At 47.4% G+C, this 18077-nt stretch overlaps 1 protein-coding gene across 1 annotated transcript in view; it reads left to right on the plus strand.

Annotated features, from left to right (window-relative positions):
- The window catches only part of T265_04694 (hypothetical protein), a gene marked incomplete at both ends in the record, with an annotated part of 53518 nt that overhangs the window by 13188 nt on the left and 22253 nt on the right, over positions 1 to 18077 (plus strand). The window contains 5 exons of the mRNA XM_009169498.1: positions 7253 to 7470; positions 11593 to 11725; positions 11875 to 12089; positions 14420 to 14631; positions 15242 to 15429. Coding sequence (XP_009167762.1) covers positions 7253 to 7470; positions 11593 to 11725; positions 11875 to 12089; positions 14420 to 14631; positions 15242 to 15429 — 966 coding nt within the window. The remainder of the gene's footprint in view (positions 1 to 7252; positions 7471 to 11592; positions 11726 to 11874; positions 12090 to 14419; positions 14632 to 15241; positions 15430 to 18077) is intronic.

Genomic DNA, 18077 nt, shown 5'->3' on the forward strand with positions numbered 1-18077 from the left:
ACACCAACCCACACGGGCTATAGTTCTAAGACAGCGATTGTCGACGTATTTGTTCCGCTGGTCGAACAGGCCAAGTCTCACAGCCATACAACAAAACAGCTCGCACTTTAGCTTGTTACACACGTCTCTTGAGATCCAGAGATACACCAGTCTGACGCTATAGGCGTCTCAAATTAGCAAACGCGACTCGGGCATCGCAGGTTTGTTCATTGACCTCATCTGTCACACCACAAGAAAAACTAATACAACTTCCAAGATACGTAAAACGCTCCACAACTTCCATAGCCTTTACCTAGATTGAAAGTGATGTCTTCAGTGATAGCACGTCAACGAGAATGACTTTACACTTTGTGGATGCAAAGTGCACACCAGAGGACGGGATGACTTTGTTCAGTTCATCCAAAAACCTGCGCCTTCTCTTTGAAGATGAGAACGATGTCGTCTGCGTACTCCAGATTGACAGGGTTTGCATCACAGGTTATTTGAACACCAGGGTTTTGGAGACCCTCCAGCGTTCGTCTCATTATTTCGTCGATCACAAAGTTGAACGAGAATGCAGAGAGTGGGCATCCATGACGGACACTAATTTGGGGCGAAGGTGGCTCAGTGGTAAGAGCGCGACTTTACCGACCAGAAGGTCCGTGGTTCAAACCCGACCTCTACCTCTCGACTTCCCCTGTCTAGGCTTGGGCAATCTGGCAGTATCCCAGCCCTCGCGCTTCCTTTGGGTGGCATGGCAGCTAGGCAACTTAAGGCTGTTAAAGCTGAACGATTTTACACCACTTTGTTTACGACAGCTTTTGGAGAGCTCGCCGTATACTCTCACACATCCGGAGGTTTGATAGTACAAAGAGCGTGTTATGTTCACAAACTCCCGGGGCTTTCGTTGGTTGGTGAGCGTATCAAGAAGAACAGATCGATCAATCGAGTCGAATGCGCCTCGGAAACCCAGGAATACTAGAATTGTGGGTCGCTTATATGTGTGGTGTTGTTCTAGCACCTGACGGAGTGTGAAGGTTTGGTCAACTCAACCTTTACCAGGCTACTCTTGAGCCAGTATCCCGCGAGCCACCGTAAGGCGACGAAGCACAATTGGTACCAACAGTCTCGTCACGACCGGGGTCAAGCTGATCCCCCTGTGGTCACCTCAATACACGCCCCTTTTTTGAAAATGGACACTATCAGCTACTCTCCCCAGTTGTCTGGGATAGACTCCTTTTCCCAAGTGCAAGCAAACAGATCAGACAAGCGCTGACTGAGGATTTCACTCCGTCTTTGAACAATGTGGGTGGGAAGTCATCCGGACCAGGAGCTCGGTGGTGCTTGAGAGAACATATGCAGTCGTAAACCTCTGAGGCCATAGGTGGTTACCCGTTCACGTCCAGGGTTCTACTTCACCTGTGGGTTCTAGATGAGTGCTGGCTGTTGGCGACGACAGTTGTTCGAAGTATTCAGCCCACCGGTTGGGGCGTTCTTTATTCAAGATGGTCGTTCCATTCTGATGCTTGATGGTTTCACTCGCAGGTGGTTTCCGGGGGCCGGTCGCACGAATCAACTGAACTAATCTTTGGGAAGTACCAGCTTTTTGGGCCTCTTCCATTTCTTTGACTTCCTGTGCCCACCATACTTCACGGTCAGCTGTCTCGTATCCAACCGGAGACGACCACTCAACTTCGCCTCAGCGGCTCTAAACGTACTCAGCTGAACGTTCATGTTACCAACTGCTACAACAATGTCTGCCCTTGTAGCTCATTGTGAAAGAATGCGCAGAGCTTCATAGAAAATTGGCAGATTCAGAGCTAGAGTGCGTTGGGGTGTAAGCAGACAGGACACAATGCGCATCTCTTTCACAGCAGGAATCCAATCAATTAAGGGCGCTTTCGCGCGATAATTCAATGCCCACCCTGGTGTATGCAGCTACATCAGCCTTCGCATCACTTGAAGTGTGTAGCTGCAAACTGGAAGAAAGCAAGAGGGCAATCATTTCAAGAATAGTCTCCGATTCTTGTTTCTCACAGGTGGCATGCATCAGCGAAGTAGAAAACCCAACGTACGTGGAAGGTCCGCTTGCCTCATTGTCCGAACACTAAAGGCAGTTGAGTAGACCGGCCTTCGGGACTTGAAAACTGACTGGTGATTTATCTGTTTAGGTGTGTTAATGAAGTTGCAGATGGGAAAAGCATCCTTACAAATTGACAAAACCGCCCTATAGTGTTCCTGATTCCTACAGTATCGTTCACAGATTATTTGGGAAGGTGGGGTAGGTGGCTGCGCACTGGGGGCACTAACAATAGGGGGACAACGCATCAATTGATGCGTTGTCAGTAGACTTTAAATATAGGAGATTGGGAGGAAATCCGTGCATTGAAACCAATGTCCCTGATGTACGAGTGCCGTTGAGGGCGCGACTGGGCCATGTCTCGCAATGTCTAACCATTGCTGTGTACCGTCTTGGAGTCCCCATCTCAGGAGATGGCAATGATCAACGCAGATGAGTGTGCTGGTAATGGCTTCTATACTTCACTGTCAAGTCGTTGTTTGATCCCCCTTGCTCGGCAACACCCTTCGCGTGGCTGTGCGAAAAGAGCACTTGGAGGAATTCGGTTGACTGACATGAGGAGCACGTTCCCAAGCCAGCGCAACCTATGGGATGTGATCAGTTCACCTATCATTTTTTCCGAGACTCTCCGTCATACTTCAGAATTACTGGTTTGGTGTTCCCATCAGACTCGGGCAATCCTCCGAAGACATCAGTGGTCAAACATTGAAAGTCTTTTAACACCCCCGACGCGTAGCAACCAGCTTTCTGATCTATATAATAATGTGCAGCGTACCGCAGCATTGTAAACTCGACTCTTGATGGTTAAGCTGATTTCAGGCCCACGATACAGCTGATGCAGTTTCACGAAAGCTCCTCTGGCCTTCCCAGTTCGAATGGGAATATCAGCTTTGGCTAGACCACCGGGACTGATACAGATAAAAAAAATCATTCAGCTGTAGCACCTTTTCGATGCCTAGATGCCTGCCACACGGAGGAGGCACGAGGGCTGGGATACTGCCAGGTTACCCGAGCCTAGACAGGGGAAGTCGAGAGGCAGAGGTCGGGTTCGAACCACGGACTTTCCGGCTCTAACCACTTGGTCCAACTCGCCCCATGGACAAATTTGTCTACTACGTAAATTGGCTCATCTGCTAGCCTGATATTAGGGTTCGAGCATACCCAGTCTTACAGTAGCACTACACTTTACAGGTGTGAAGCGCATGTTAAACCATGAGGCAGAATTACGATTATTTACTGTTGCTTGAATTGCGACCGCTTAAGATCCAGGAAGAGCTGTGTTTTCTGCGTACTCGATATCTGTGAGTGAATGCCCAGAACTTCACACGTCCGCCAAAGTTGGCGCCTTAATGAGGGTCAAGAATTTATGGGGAGTACCTTTGGTCCGTATACACTGCCATAGTGCCTGAAGGTTCACAGAGTCAAAGGCAGCTTTCAAGTCAAGGAAGACAACGATTGGTGGTCGCTGGAGGCGGTGTCGCTATTCTCGGAGGGTGATGATGTGGTCGATGTAGCGTCTTACAGCACGGGGCCTAGCTTGGTTTCACGGGTCTGTTTCTCTGTATTCAGTGATAAGATTAAAGGCCACAACTACCATGCTACAGTGGTTTTCAAACCGCGTATGTGGGGCGAGATGGATCAAGTGGTTAGAGCACGAATTTACTGACCGGAAGGTCCGTCGTTCGAACCCGACCTCTACCTCTCGACTTCCCCTGTCTAGGCTTGGGCAACCTGGCAGTATCTCAGCCCTCGTGCAACCTTCGGGTGGCGTGGCAGCTAGGCACCGGAAGGGTGTTACAGTTGAACGAAACCGCGTACGTTACCGTTTTTTGAAGATAGGATTGACTCTCGATATGCCCATTATGCAGGTACTTTCTCCGCACTTCATGCATCAATGAATTTTGTCAGATAAATGTCCAGGGATTTTCCGTCTACTTTGAAGAAGGCTGAATACAGACTGTCCGCTTTTTGTATCTTCTCACGTTTCGTTACTGGCATTTCGTACTTTATTTCTTCCGACGAGCGATTAAGGTTTACACTCCATTTACCCGTTTGCACTATCTCCAGGGGCTGCGTTGCGGAAGGCCAGTTTAGCTATTCTTCTAAGGGTTGGACCCACCTTTCCGGCCGACGTTTTTGCGATCGAATTAATGATCCGTCTTTTTCACTTATTGTTTCACTGATTGTTGCTTTCCAAGGACCTGTGGATCATTATCAGTTGACCTACGGCATGGCTGTTTCCGGTGAGAAGAACCTTCTTCACCTCTTGAGCTTTTGATGTCCGTTAGTACTCTTCACTATTTGGTGTTTGAAGGATTGGCGTGCGCCGTTGTACTCATTGCCTGCTGGTATGAATTTCCTGGCACCAAATAAGACCTCGGCGGTATCCAGTGGTCGTTTGCTTTTATCAGAGAATTCTAACAAACAGCACTGGACGCATAGCTTGTTTCACATTTTCCCATGTTTCATCCACGTGCTCGCTCCAAGCACACTATTGGTTTACTGCAGTGTTGCTAAACTAGCTCTGAACGATACTGTTGGGCTATGGCAGTTCTTCGAAGATGGTTGATTGACATACTTCTTGCTTACTTGTGAAGACCTGAAGGGAAGCGAACCGTCAGGGACGCACGCACCGTGGCCTGATTGAAATAAATTTGTTCACCCAAGAAGGAACACCAATCTTGAATTGTGGCTCTCCACCAGGGGCTGATGGCCACTTGATCCAACTAAAATCATGGTGGGTTTGTGGTTGGTGGCCGCCAGGTTATGCGATGTGAATGTTCATACTGAAGGTTCGTGCTGGCCAGTTCATCATCATCACGCAACTGAAGAAACCGTTCTCCGTTGTTTGTGTAGCGAGCGTCGACTCCGAATTGACGCTCAGTTGTGTTCAGACGACCGACATGGGCATTTGTATCGCCCGCAAGGATCGCACCGTCAGTGCTTCTTGCACGACGAATGAGTTGCGATAAGTCTCGACAGAAAGCATCCTTATTAGCGTCAAAAATGCAGTCCGTTGGGGTATACGCCAACACTACACAGAGGCATTGTTTTTATATCGAGGTATTGACCCTGATTGAGCTGGATAGCTGGACGGCACAAAGACGACTGTTCAGTGGGATTCAATCCAGAACAGCGTGTTCAGCTCCGGCGCTGAGTGCAACTCCCACGTAATATACTCCGCGGGTCATCACTTCTGGATCATCACACAAACGGAGGGAGAAATGTGAAAGAACTGAGTTCGTCCTTGGCGTTTTGAGGTACATAACCACGCTTGGGTCTTGCATCGGTGTTTCGGAGAAACAGTATACATCTATTTTAGGGGGGTATACGGTCGCAGCTAGCATTTCCTGTTTGCGTTGACAGAGTACGGATGCTTAAAGTTTCTTTCTAGAAAGTCTCTCGTGGACTTAGCAAGGTGTTATTTTGTTCATTTTTAATGGGCTGCGGGGTGTGCAAGGCCCATCGGTCAAACAACTAACAGTCAATTAACCCAGCAACGTCTACTTGTGGTGGGAAGGAGTTTGGCAGGGACCTCGGTGGACAAAGAACTGTGCAGGCAGATGATATTTCCTGGTTGTCCGGTCGAGGGTTTGTTCGAAGTACCCCTCTTTAGGCCTTTGATTCAAAAATAACTCACAATGTGGTGGGAGGATGTAGGGTGTTTTTCAGACCCTATTCCTAGCCTCTGACTCCAAAGTCTCACCCGTGAGGCAACAAGCAGCGGGCTTTTGTTCGGGATCGATGATGACCCGGATCCGATGACTGACCTGCTCAGCTGCAAGGGGTTTGCCTAAGTCGACGCTGCTGATGCGGCTGCGCACAGCAGGTGCCTACTGAGCAACATCAAGGTGGTAGCTTTAGTTCATTTACGGTCAAAACCGTCATTCCGGGTGCCGGGACCTGCAGAGAGAATGCTCACACTGGGGCGGGGTAGGGGAGAAGAACTAAAATAGTTGTTAGTACCTGCATGTTATCGCTTACCTGCGCTACCGTATGCAGCAGTGAAGGCGACCCAGCTGGTGGCAGCACGCGACAACCGATGTGGCATGACAGTATTCTTGGTCGTGCGATTCATGATTGGATACTTTCAAGACCCCCACAATTAGGTAGGTAAATAACGCCATCAGTTGAAGCGTTTGGTTCAAATGCCTAACTGCATGGTAATGGGCGCATTCGGCCTACCACAGCAGTATTGCAAGTTTTTAAGAAACGAGTCACCATGTCTACTCCAGCCGGCAACCTGGAGGATCAGCAGGTTGTTCTTTAAATTTGTATCCACTGATCAACCTGCGGATGCCAAAGTGAAATCCTCCAGTACAGTTCAGTGGATTATAGAGGTGCGCAAACTTCCACACGATAAAGTCCAGGCGCGTTGCAGCGAAACTAGCTTAGTGCAATTGTAGAGGCCTCTATCGTAGGGCGAGACTGACCTGGTAGTCTGTTGACAACTTCAAGTCCTTCACAATGAAGCAGTGCTATTGACCGTCCATTCTCCGTCCATTCTGTAAGGACCGCGTACTTGTCGTGCAGTGGTTGCAGCTGCCACAGTTTCGTTCACCGATGATTTGAAGAGCTGGGGTAGATAGCTGCGCATTGGAGGCGGGAGCTGATAAATTGATGCATAATTACGGCACTGTCAGTGGACTGTCAAGCGGGGGGGGGGGGTTGGGAAGGGAGCGATGCATTGAAGTCAATAGCTTGGATGCACGAGCGGAGCGACATTGAGGGTGCGAATGGGCCATGTCTGACAATGTCTCCAACAGTTATGCGACAATACACCCCGCCATTCGAACATCACGGCGCTGCTGTGGGGACTGGTGTTGATTCCATATGGATTCGCACGTTTACTGAACGTCTACTCATGTTCCATCTCGCTGTTTCGATTTCCGAGGAAGAAAATGCATCAAAGGAGTTCTCCTCTGGGGTTGTCGCGTCTTTTTTGGCGTTCTAATTTCTGCCTCACGATTCAACAGCACGTGCCTTGGTGTATCGTTCATAGCTGCTGGTGATACGCGAATCGAAGTATTGTGACCGTTTTTTGGTTCGTCAGATTGTGTGTGTATTGTCGCATTAACTTGATGTAAAAATTAACTACTATTCCACATGTAATTTGTAGCACGCTTCCGGTGTCCTCACGTTATGATTGTTACGTGGCCTTTACTTCTGTCTTTTGAAATAATCTATACACAGGTTGAAAGTCTATTCGCTGGTCAGGATTTCTACACAAAGATCAGTCGAAAAGAACTGGAGACTGTTTGTGCCGAGGCGTTTGAGCAGCTACGTCAGCCGTTCGCAGATGCACTGCAAACATCCAACCTTTCAGTCTCTGCTATTCAGGAAATCGTTCTCATGGGTGGTGGTACTCGCGTACCAAAGGTCCAGTCCATCTTGATGGAGTTGGGTGCCAGGTAATCTTTTATATGGCGGTTATTCTGTTACTTTTACATTTAGTGTAGTCAAGTCCGACCTTCCGTCACTTTCTAGCGCCATTGGTCATCGAATTCGAGGTGATATGTTTCGGCCTATCTGGTCATCGTAGTCAACCGGCCGTGATAGTTTATGAGCATGAGCCGTTTCACCGACACTTATGGCACCGAAGTGACGTGAGTTTGTCTGTCAAGGGAAGAGTTTAACTGTGGTGGTGTGATCCATACTGCTTTATCGATCAGAGAGGACATATGGAAGATGTCACTGTTTGACCATCGGTGCCTCCGAAGCATTGGTGAGGTCTGGCGGGCCAGTGCCTGACCTGGCTACGAAGTATAAAAACACTAGCCAGTAAACCTAGGAAAGTACCGCCTTCCTGGATGGGGACCCTGGGACTCAAATCACCATTGGTTAATTACACTGGCAAAAATGGCCCAATCGCGCAGTCAGTGGCGCTCGTGCGTCAAAGTTTTCGCCTTCAATGTACAGCTACCCAATTTCTGAGCAAACTGAACATGCCTTCGCCTCCAAGGCCTGGTTGTTTGTTCCACTTTCCCGTTTTCCGGTGATCGAAACTGTAGCAGCTGGAAGCAATGTGCTTATGACACACGGTTTATGGCTAATAAATTGACCGATTGGTTGATTGTCATACTTGGCATAACTCTACATTGTGATTGAGTTTGAGGTTACTCAATGGTTAAGGCGCGAACTTACTGACTGGTAGGTCGGTGTTTCGAACCCAACCTCAGCTTCCTGACTGCTCCTATCCAGCCGGACACTGTCTCGGTCCTCGTGCTCCCTTCGGGTGACATGGCAGCTAGGCACCAAAAGGGTGCTACAAACTGAACGGCGATTGTATTTTCTACATTATTGGTGATAAACTTTTTCCTAAACAACGTTCTCTCGCTTGCCGTGTAATGAGTGAGTTCATCTCATGAACGGTGCTAATCTGGAATGCGGTGATTCAGTTGAGGGGTCAAACCAACCGCCCATTCAGGCACATTATCTAGGGTAAACATATCAAAGCATACCTAGGTTAAAGCTAAGACCTTGGAAGATGAACCTTATGCCATATTTTAAGTTCTAGAGCGATTGCCTCTGTAGCAACCAGCACATTAGTGGACATTGAGCGTATAACTTTCCTTAGAACTTAATGCCTTTAATTTATATCACCACTTCTTATGTGGTGTCCTGTCGCTAGTATGACTCTAGAGAAGAAAACAAATAAATCCTATCTGTCTTTAAAGATGATGATGGTAAATCGGGAATGATATCTAGAGTAGGTAATGATAATACTGGTTCAGCGGGGGCGGGATGGCTCAGTAGTTAGACCGGAAGGTTCGTGGTTCGAACCCAACCTCTGCCTCTCTCTACTTCCTCTGTTTAGGCTTGAGCAACCTGGCAGTATCCCATCTCTCGTGCTTCCCTTGGGTGACATGGCAGCTAGGCACCGAAAGGATGTTATAGGTGAACGATTATCTTTTTATTATCTTTTTACTGGTTCAGCTGTAGCACAATTTCGGTACCTAACTGCTATGCTACCCGAAGGAAGCACGACGCCCGAGATACTGCCAGGTTGCCCAAGTCTAGACAGGGGAAGTCGAGATGCAGAGGATGGGTTCGAACCACGGTCAGTAAATTCGCGCTCTAACCACAGACGTAACACACTACCCGTAAGATCGGTGAAAAATCTCCGACTGTGTTGTGTTCAATACGTCATGTACAGGGTCAAACCCTCTGGCACTTTGGATGGGTTCCCATAACCTGTGAGTCGGGTCGGTCGATGGCTCTTGTGAGACTGCTCAAGGTTATTAGTCAATGCGAACAATTCCTACTACACGTGATACTAAATTACTTCGTCTTCAGCGCTACTCTGAAACGGTTAGGCGGATTTGATCGCATGAGAACTCCGGTCGGGGTAAATGGTCTGATACCTAAGAATCCTGTTAGCGTCCATATCAGAAAGAGTCGTCATGGGGAGGATCGTGGGTTAGGAAGGTTCCTCTCAGCCACCGCGATGCCGCAAACGTAATTTGGAATCATCTGCGAATCGTCTGTGATAGTGAATAATGCTAATACCATTTCAGCTGTTGCACCCTTCCGGTGCCCAACTGCCATGCCACCCGAAGGACCACGAGGTCCGAGATACTGCCAGGTTGCCCAAGCCTAGACAGTCTGGAGTAAGTAATCGCTTGTGGGTGTCACTCACATCGTCAAAGCTTCCCGCATAGATGGATACAAGAACTGGTTTTTCTCAATGGATTCAAGGATGTGTTATATGACATCAAGCGTGTTAGCGACTGAGTTCGACATGGTTCATGCATAGAGCTACCGACCAAGAGGTGCGAGATTCGAAACCTACAACTTTTTGGTTGTTTCTGTATTGGTTAGTTTGACTGCATCTCATCCATTTTGTTTCATTCGGTTTACACGGCAGCTATGCACCGAAAGTGTGCCACAGCTGAACGATTCATTATGTTATTATTTTTCCTCTTTTTACTTGTCTAAAGACCTTTCAGTTCCTCTTCCGAATTTATGGTTTTCTGTCCATGAACATGACAAAACATTTTTAAGAGGCTCGGTGGCAGGCAGTAGGTGTGTTAGGCAGGAATCCACACGGATCCCGCTATACCGCGCGTCTTCAGGCGCTGCTACGGCCGATAAGCCTAGCCCGCACGAGACTGGCCAAAAATTCGGGACTCTTGTAGGTCCGGCATCAAGGCGAGATCTGATTGGTCGAGAATCTGGACCCAACAGCTAATCATGACCCAGTATTGGCCAAATGCCGGTTGTCAATTGCGTATCCAGAACGCGTCAGAAATTCCAGAAAGTTATAACCGCCTACGCTATGTATACGAAGCGCTGTGCAACTGTCCATGACTTCGTTTTGGGCGGTTACTATACCTTGCGTACACTTGGTGGTTGTTTTGACGTGAACGCTAGCTTGGGAGGCTCAGACCGAGAACTAAACTGAGGAAAATACCGTTACTACAAGGTATCAACGTCAGCTTGGAATAGTACCCATCACTTGTATTTACATTGATCCAGTGGCACCCGAATCCATTTGTTGTCAACAAATTACTATTAAAAATTGATTAATCTAAGTAAGGACGTGTAACTAAGACGATCTGACATGCTTTGCTGTCCTCGCGAATGCAGGTCGACACTAACTTGTTGTGAAATGCAGACGCTGAAGCGCCAACTCATTATGTCGATTCAAACCCATCACATCACCAGAAGGACAGAACGCGAGAGAACCTTTGAGACCTACCTAAATAACTAAATAATAAATAAATCACATAAATCACATTAGCCAAGTGTGCCTCTGACGTGTCAGACTAGAAACGTTACCTTAGCAGCAGTGCATGGGAAAGGGAGCAAGACGGCTCAGTGGTTATGTCGCCAATTTACTGACCGGAAGGTTTGAACATGATCTCTGCATCTCGATTTCTGGCTAGACTTGGACAACCTGACAGTATCCCAGCCTTCGTGCTCTCCTCCGGGAGGCTTGGCCGCCAGGCACTGAAAGTGTTACAACTGGACGCTTATCTCATCATGTAAGGCGTAGGAAAACAGTTGCGAAACGCCAAAGTCGGCCGTACTCGTGAGTGGATACTGCTGTACGACCGGATTTGGTTAGTGTCAGAGAGTACTGAACAGCACCGAAATGGGAGTGGTGGTAAATACTTCTAGCTCATTCACCTGCTCGATTGGTCCCTATGGCTATGTAGCGCGGAGGTAACCCCGAGGTTCACTGTGTTTAACTTATCGGAAGATGTCTTTCATAACAGATCCTACTCTTGATATAGATGAAATCTCACCGATAGGCCACCAACGACTTCGACTTATGTGAAACTCATCAGGTTGGCGTAATCTCCGAATTACAGCCAAGCTTTTGTCTCACTTCAACTTCAAGTCCTGTTTCCACGGCCTAATTGCTCTCTTGTCATGGAGAATACCATAAGCAATCGGTTCATTTGCTGCTGGTTTGACCATTCCCGCATGCTACAATCACAATGTTGGAAGGAAGACCTGTAAACGAATTTCAATAAGCTGTTTCCCGTCAAAGCATTCTTTGGTCACCCACTTTCTGCATGCTCTAGGTCCGAATTGGGAAAAGGTGTGAATGGCGATGAAGCGGCCGTGTTGGGTGCTGTCTATCAGGCTGCCGCGCGTACTCCTGGTTTCAAGGTCGCGCGTCTTATTCTGCGTGATTACAACCCCCATGCGATTGCCGTAAGTCCCCAACAGCGTTTCGCTGTATCTTTTTTGTCCGTTTTTTGTTTGAGCTTGCTCGTTTCTGCCAACTGGCGTGTGCGAACTAAACACATCGATTTGTGGACGCACACTACCATGCACAAAATCTGCGGTTTTCTCTTCCGTAGGTCGATTTTGAACGGGCACCGGCTGCGGCATCCGGTAAGGGGGACAAAACAGCCCCCAATCCAGAAAGCTCCAACAGTACTTCCCCACACGCGCGAATGGTTCTGTTTCCACGTGGAAGTCCGTACCCCTTGAAGCGTGCAATTACCTTCAACCGGCATATGGATGACCTGACATTTTACGTAAACCATGTTGATGTTCCACCGAGGGATATCGCGTGAGTAAACGCTTGAGATGTATTCCTTTCCTTGCTTGTTACGACTTCTTATTCCACGTAAACACTGGATTCCTAGATTAACTGTTTTTTGTCCTCTTCTTGGTAGATTATCGTATCCTGCTGCTTGACTCAGCCTCATCTCACACTTTGGACACACTGTTCTTCAGAAAAATTGCTCCCCAGAGGAAAACTAGAATGATGACATTCTTAACTCGTGCTGTGGCTGTGTGTGGTCCCCAGTCAGACAATTCTGTGGGCACCTTACCCAATACCATTTGTTTATATCAGCTCGTCCTTCGTCTTATCAGTGATCCAAAGCGGTTAATGAACCATCGACTGACACTTGAATATCTCGCTTCTGTGCTCTTCTAATCTCTCCTATTCATACCGTATCTGCTAATCTGGAAAAAGTGAAGTATTTTTAGAATGGACAGTCTTAGACCTTTTTTGATTCTCAGAATGTTTTGCCTAAGAGCCATTTTTCTGCTGAACACTGAACTTATCAGGCTTGCCTATGAAGGTGGCTACGCAGTTTACGTTGTCCAGGGCGTAATTTTTGATAAGCGGACTCCGACGGCAACCAGCCGGTCAGAAGGTCTGCGTGAATTAGGACAATGCAGTGGAGTGTAAGTAATGTGAATATGAGCGGACCTTGAGTTTCCACATTCGCACTTCAACCCCTCCCCCAATACACCATGAACATCAAAGTAGAGGGTTGTCCGGTGGTTACAATGTCTCAAAACCATCTAGATGTGTTATCTGAGTACAGCTGCCTGACCTCCATCGCTCCCAGTCTTCGTCATCTTGCCGTCTGCCACTATCAAACTTGAAGAGCCTGAACAAACAGAATTCAGGTAGATCACAGACGGGAAGATTGATCTGAACGAAAGTTGGATGAACCTACGATTTCCTAGTTGGTGATCCTTCGCTGAAAAACATATTTCTCTGGAAGGAACATTGGTTGTATTCTTATACTTAACCATGAGAAGGTTGTGCTCAAATACCAGGAGAGTCCATAACTAACAACAACTGACCCCGAATTAGAACACAATCGGGCTTCCAAATGCGTATTTTGCTATGGTTCGAATGGAGCACGTTTGAACGAGTAATGGAAGATCGAAAGTAAGAGAGCAATAGCTTAGCCGTCATTGGCAAGAATAATGTGGTATGGAGGTCTACTCAACAGCAAGGGATCGATGCAGAATGACTGAAGTAATTAAAAACATTGTTGATGAGCTATAGGGAAATCTATGTGTGTTAGTTGCAGGTTTCACCCTTTGAAGCGATCTCTGATGCTTTAGCTTAGCCGCATTGGCAAGAATAATGTGGTATGGAGGTCTACTCAACAGCAAGGGATCGATGCAGAATGACTGAAGTAATTAAAAACATTGTTGATGAGCTATAGGGAAATCTATGTGTGTTAGTTGCAGGTTTCACCCTTTGAAGCGATCTCTGATGCTTTGATTTGACGCGGGGCCTTCGGGACCATACCGATCTTTTTTTGCTTCGAAATGAAGGACAACTCCATACACATGCATTTACGGCCATTATAAAACCAGCCTACTGCATTTGCGCAATTCAGCTGATATGCTATCCAACATATGGCGTAGACCTGAACTACGATTCAATCTGCCAATCACGGGCAAACGGGCGACACACGTGTGTACTTTAGTCTGGATTTAGCCTGGGTACATCAAATGCACCGTTTCTTCACAGCAGAGCGATCCGTTCCCAGTCACTTTTGTTGAAAAACAGTCCGTAAATTCCATTAACTAGTTTTCAGCAACATTAAGAGGCAAGAAAACATACTGCGATATGTTGAATATCGTTCCATCTGAAACATGAGGCGGCTCTTATGCAGCACTCTCTATTAAGGTCTGTCGTGCACGACAGATTTCGCTGAATCTCCCGTCAGATGAGTATGTTTCGTTGGGCTAATAGAGTTCACCACTACATCGTTGCTGCAGGATGAATCTACGTCAACGTAGTTCGGTTATTAAAGAGGTAGAAGCTGGGTGGCAACGAATTTTTCGTACAGAAAACTACGGGGTCGGTTGCCCTTGAATGCATTCAGTCAGACCCACAGAACTCAACTCGTCACGTAATCATAAACCGATCATCTTTCTGGAGATGTCAGTGGCCGAACTTGATAGGCGTACTGCAGGGTCACTCCGAAATCTCGGTACTCAATCGGGTTTCACCGGGAGCCAGAGCAGAGTTGACTGTTCAGTGAGCAAACTTTTTGACGAGTTTGGCGTCTCCACTTTCGTTCGCAGTTGGATTAACTCTAACCCTTCCCCACTGTCTCTTTTGTGACTACACGAAATCAGTTATCTGGGCGCGACCAACTTGACTGTAGTCACCACGAATGGTGTCGCTTCAGTGGTGGAGCGTTTCAAGCAGGCAGAAATGCGCGGTGTCAAAGCACACTTCATGCTGGATCACAGTGGACTATTGGTTTTGACTGGTGTCGATTGCGTTCTACATCCGCTTACCGAAACTCCAGCCGAATCAGCACCGAAGGACGAGTCAACTTTGCAAAGTGAGTTGGCATGTTCGTTTTGCAGACCTGTGTTTATGATTAGGTAGCTTGAATGGATGTATCGTAACTCTGTTCTGTTTCACGACTATGCACGCTCTCGACCGTGTGTCGTTACGCGTCAAAATCCTCGTCTCCCTAAGGTTGCTGTAGGTATTATGATTGAACGACACTAGAGGCTGACACATGCAATCACAGCGGGATCAGATAGGCGAGAACTTGCTAATGTAGGTCCAACCTTCTGTAGCTAATAAACTCGGGTTCATTGGACCGGTCCGGAAAGCAACCGTGTGTGATGTCCTAATGGGTCACTGATTAGATTTCGTACGGGTGCACCGCAAGCGGTATTTCGCAGGAATTCTAGGGACCACAAGGTTCGGAATCAAATGACCAGGTACTTTACAACCGTTTGGCACATCTGTAGGCTCACACTTCACAAGACAATGACCGTGAGCCGATATACTCTGGTCGCCTTCAGTATTGCTATTCACGAAAATAACACAACAACTCACTACAGCTTCTCTCTCGTTGGCATTGGTGCCTTCGCCCTCTTTGTTCATCGGAAGTTCTTCGATCGATTTACTTTGGTTTCAGAGCTTGGCAACAAAATCAGTGGCTTCTTTGGTGGTGGAAGTAGCACTGAATCTGAACAAACCGTCCCAGAGACCGGTTCAAATAGTACCGCTGAAACTCAGACCAACAATACTTGTTCCAAAGACCGGTTCAAATAGTACCGCTGAACCTCAGACCAACGATACTTCGTCCACGAACACAACAGACACAAAGTCCGTCGGAGATAATGTAAGTCCTGGTTGAGATTGTAACTGACGCTAGTAAGTTTTCTATGGACAGTTATCGACTCCTTCACCATTAATGACTATAATTGATTGTCCATCGTCATCCCTTAACCAGCCCTTTCATTATGTTTTCTCCTAATTACGTTTTTAGGCGGCAAAATGTGGTCTTCCAACATGCACTTTCCCGCTATTTGTCAGCCTTCTGTTGGTCAGTAATAGCCTTACATCTGGAAGTTACCCTGCAGAATTACGAGACTGTTTATGACTTCATAGTAATGCTTAAACTGGTTCTTCTGGTGGGTGTCATGAAAAAGTGCATCTCATTAAGTTGCTAGCAACCGAAATCTTTACCCGATGACTTCACACATTTTGTCTCTGCGCGGCTCTGTGCAGCTGTTCGGCCGACTCTTAGACAGTGGGGGCAGTTGGCGTTTTTGGAAGGGAGTGCATACGGTCAATCATGCATAGTCATCATCATCATCAAAGACAGCAACATTGTTGGTACGGATGCTTCACTTCCGTAGGTCACGAAGAGTTTGGACCTTACCGTGGTGTGGCGGTTTGTGTACCTCGGCTACCCATTGAGCTATACTGGGGAGTGTCCGCACGATGCTCACAGATGTTCTCATACCAGGTTGGTCCATTGGTAGAGGTCCGACGAACACAGTCTCTTGGCCCTCCACGTTGGGGGTTCGAACATGTATGGCGAGGTGTTCCGTAAAAAATGGTAATGTACTTGCATTTCCAGCCGAACACCGCTGCCTTGCGGTTAGGCTTTTGAGCCGAAGGTTTCGGTTGAGGACCCTAATCGTCCTGTTTAGGTGTGGGCGCCCCGGCAACATCCCAGCCCTCGTACAACCATGACATACACAACTAACAACATCCTCATGCCATATCGGCCGTCGCGTGGTCAATCATGCAGGCCTTTTTTATTCACGTGGCTATCTTCTAATAACTCGTAAGGTCGAGCGTGATCTAGTTTCGTTTGTTGAAGAATTCGGCGTCGCTTGTCTTAACCAGTGTGGAGAGGAGACGTTGTTTGCAATGTGTTACAATTTTTTTTACCGTCAACGTCAACCTTTGTAAAACAAACTGAACTGGTGGTCGTTGGCTTGTTCGGTGAGCTGGGTAATTTGATTGCAAACGTTTCATCACCAATCGAGGTGACATCATCAGTGCGTTATTGTGGAGCGTAGTAGTGCTCATCAGTGCGTTATTGTAGAGCGTAGTAGTGCGTAGCGATGAGTTGGTGGATGTGCCAACCAACCACCACAACAACCACACAACCCACCATCACAACAACCACCAACCCACCGCTACGCACTACTACGCTCCACAATAACGCACTGATGATGTCGCCTCGATTAGTGATGAAACGTTTACAATCAAATTGCCCAGCTCAGCGAACAAGCCAACGACCGCCATCTACGCGCTACCTGAGCTACCAACATTTTCCTCTATAGAAAAACAAACTGAACTGTACCGTATCCTGATCGATAACGAAGTAGCTACTCAAGAAAGGTCACTCTGCTGACCTTTGTCAAACATTCAGGGTTCTTTCACACAAGCGTGACCCTCGACAGATGGATATCAGTGGAGTGCTTCCTATTCGGACGCTGTAGCCAAACTCCTATGTATAAGGAGTTTGTGCTTGAAGAGTGTGAAAATAAGGAAAAGAAAGCGTTCAGCTGTAGCACCCTTTCGGTGCCTAGCTGCCATGCCACCCGAAGAAAGCACGAGGGCTGGGATACTGCCAGGTTGCCGAAGCCTAGACAGGGGAAGTCGAGTGGCGGAGGTCGGATTCGAACCACGGACCTTCCGGTCAGTGAATTCGCGCTCTAACCATTTGGGCCATCTCGCTTGAAGGGTGTACATCTTGGAGGTGATTTTTCTCAAGTTTTCAAGCCACATTCCATACTCATTTTATCATCTTCGTACTTTGCTGCGTTTGCTTGATGGGTGGCGAGGGTGAATGATCTGGTACCAGTTGCCTTCGTTCTGCACTGTTCTATTTCCATTCGAGTTAGTTAAAACTGAAGTTTAGTTGGTTAATTAGTGATTTCGTCTTCCTTCTCTTAGCTGACGATCTCAGTTTTTCACGGTCGTCATAAAATACGTCCTCGAACATCGTTAGTTGTTAAGGTTAGTGTAACTCTAAAGGACAAGCGTGCCAAATTTTCCTACCGAGGTCTTTTGGCTGACACGTCGGTGTGCTATGTGGTCGGTTCACCTAGTAGGTTTTGTACGTTGCTCCGCTCTGCTCAAGGGAGGTTACCGCTGTTAAAGAGGATTTTTAGCTTCTCCTGAAGTCCGTGAAGGGACACTTTGCATGGCTGACAGGGGTTTCTCTTGGACAGTATTGTGTGTGGAAGCCATATTTTCGACCAACCTCTCTCTGATTGTCGCCTCTGTTGAGTTGTACGCGGTTGCATTCGTGAGGATCGCACTTCAGTTGATCTCTTACCATCAAATTTTTGGTCTAATCGCATTTTGCAACAAATACCAAGTTGTACGCTCTCTGTACGATTATGGAATGCTATCTGTCATAGGTGTCTGATGCCTGAAGTGAAAGCCGCCGCTGTGTACGGAAGTCGTGACCGTGCACAAATCTATTATACCAATGGAACCTTTCATCTTATTTCTATCCCCTCT

Source organism: Opisthorchis viverrini, assembly GCF_000715545.1.
Source record: "Opisthorchis viverrini unplaced genomic scaffold opera_v5_81, whole genome shotgun sequence".
Taxonomy (NCBI): domain Eukaryota; kingdom Metazoa; phylum Platyhelminthes; class Trematoda; order Opisthorchiida; family Opisthorchiidae; genus Opisthorchis; species Opisthorchis viverrini.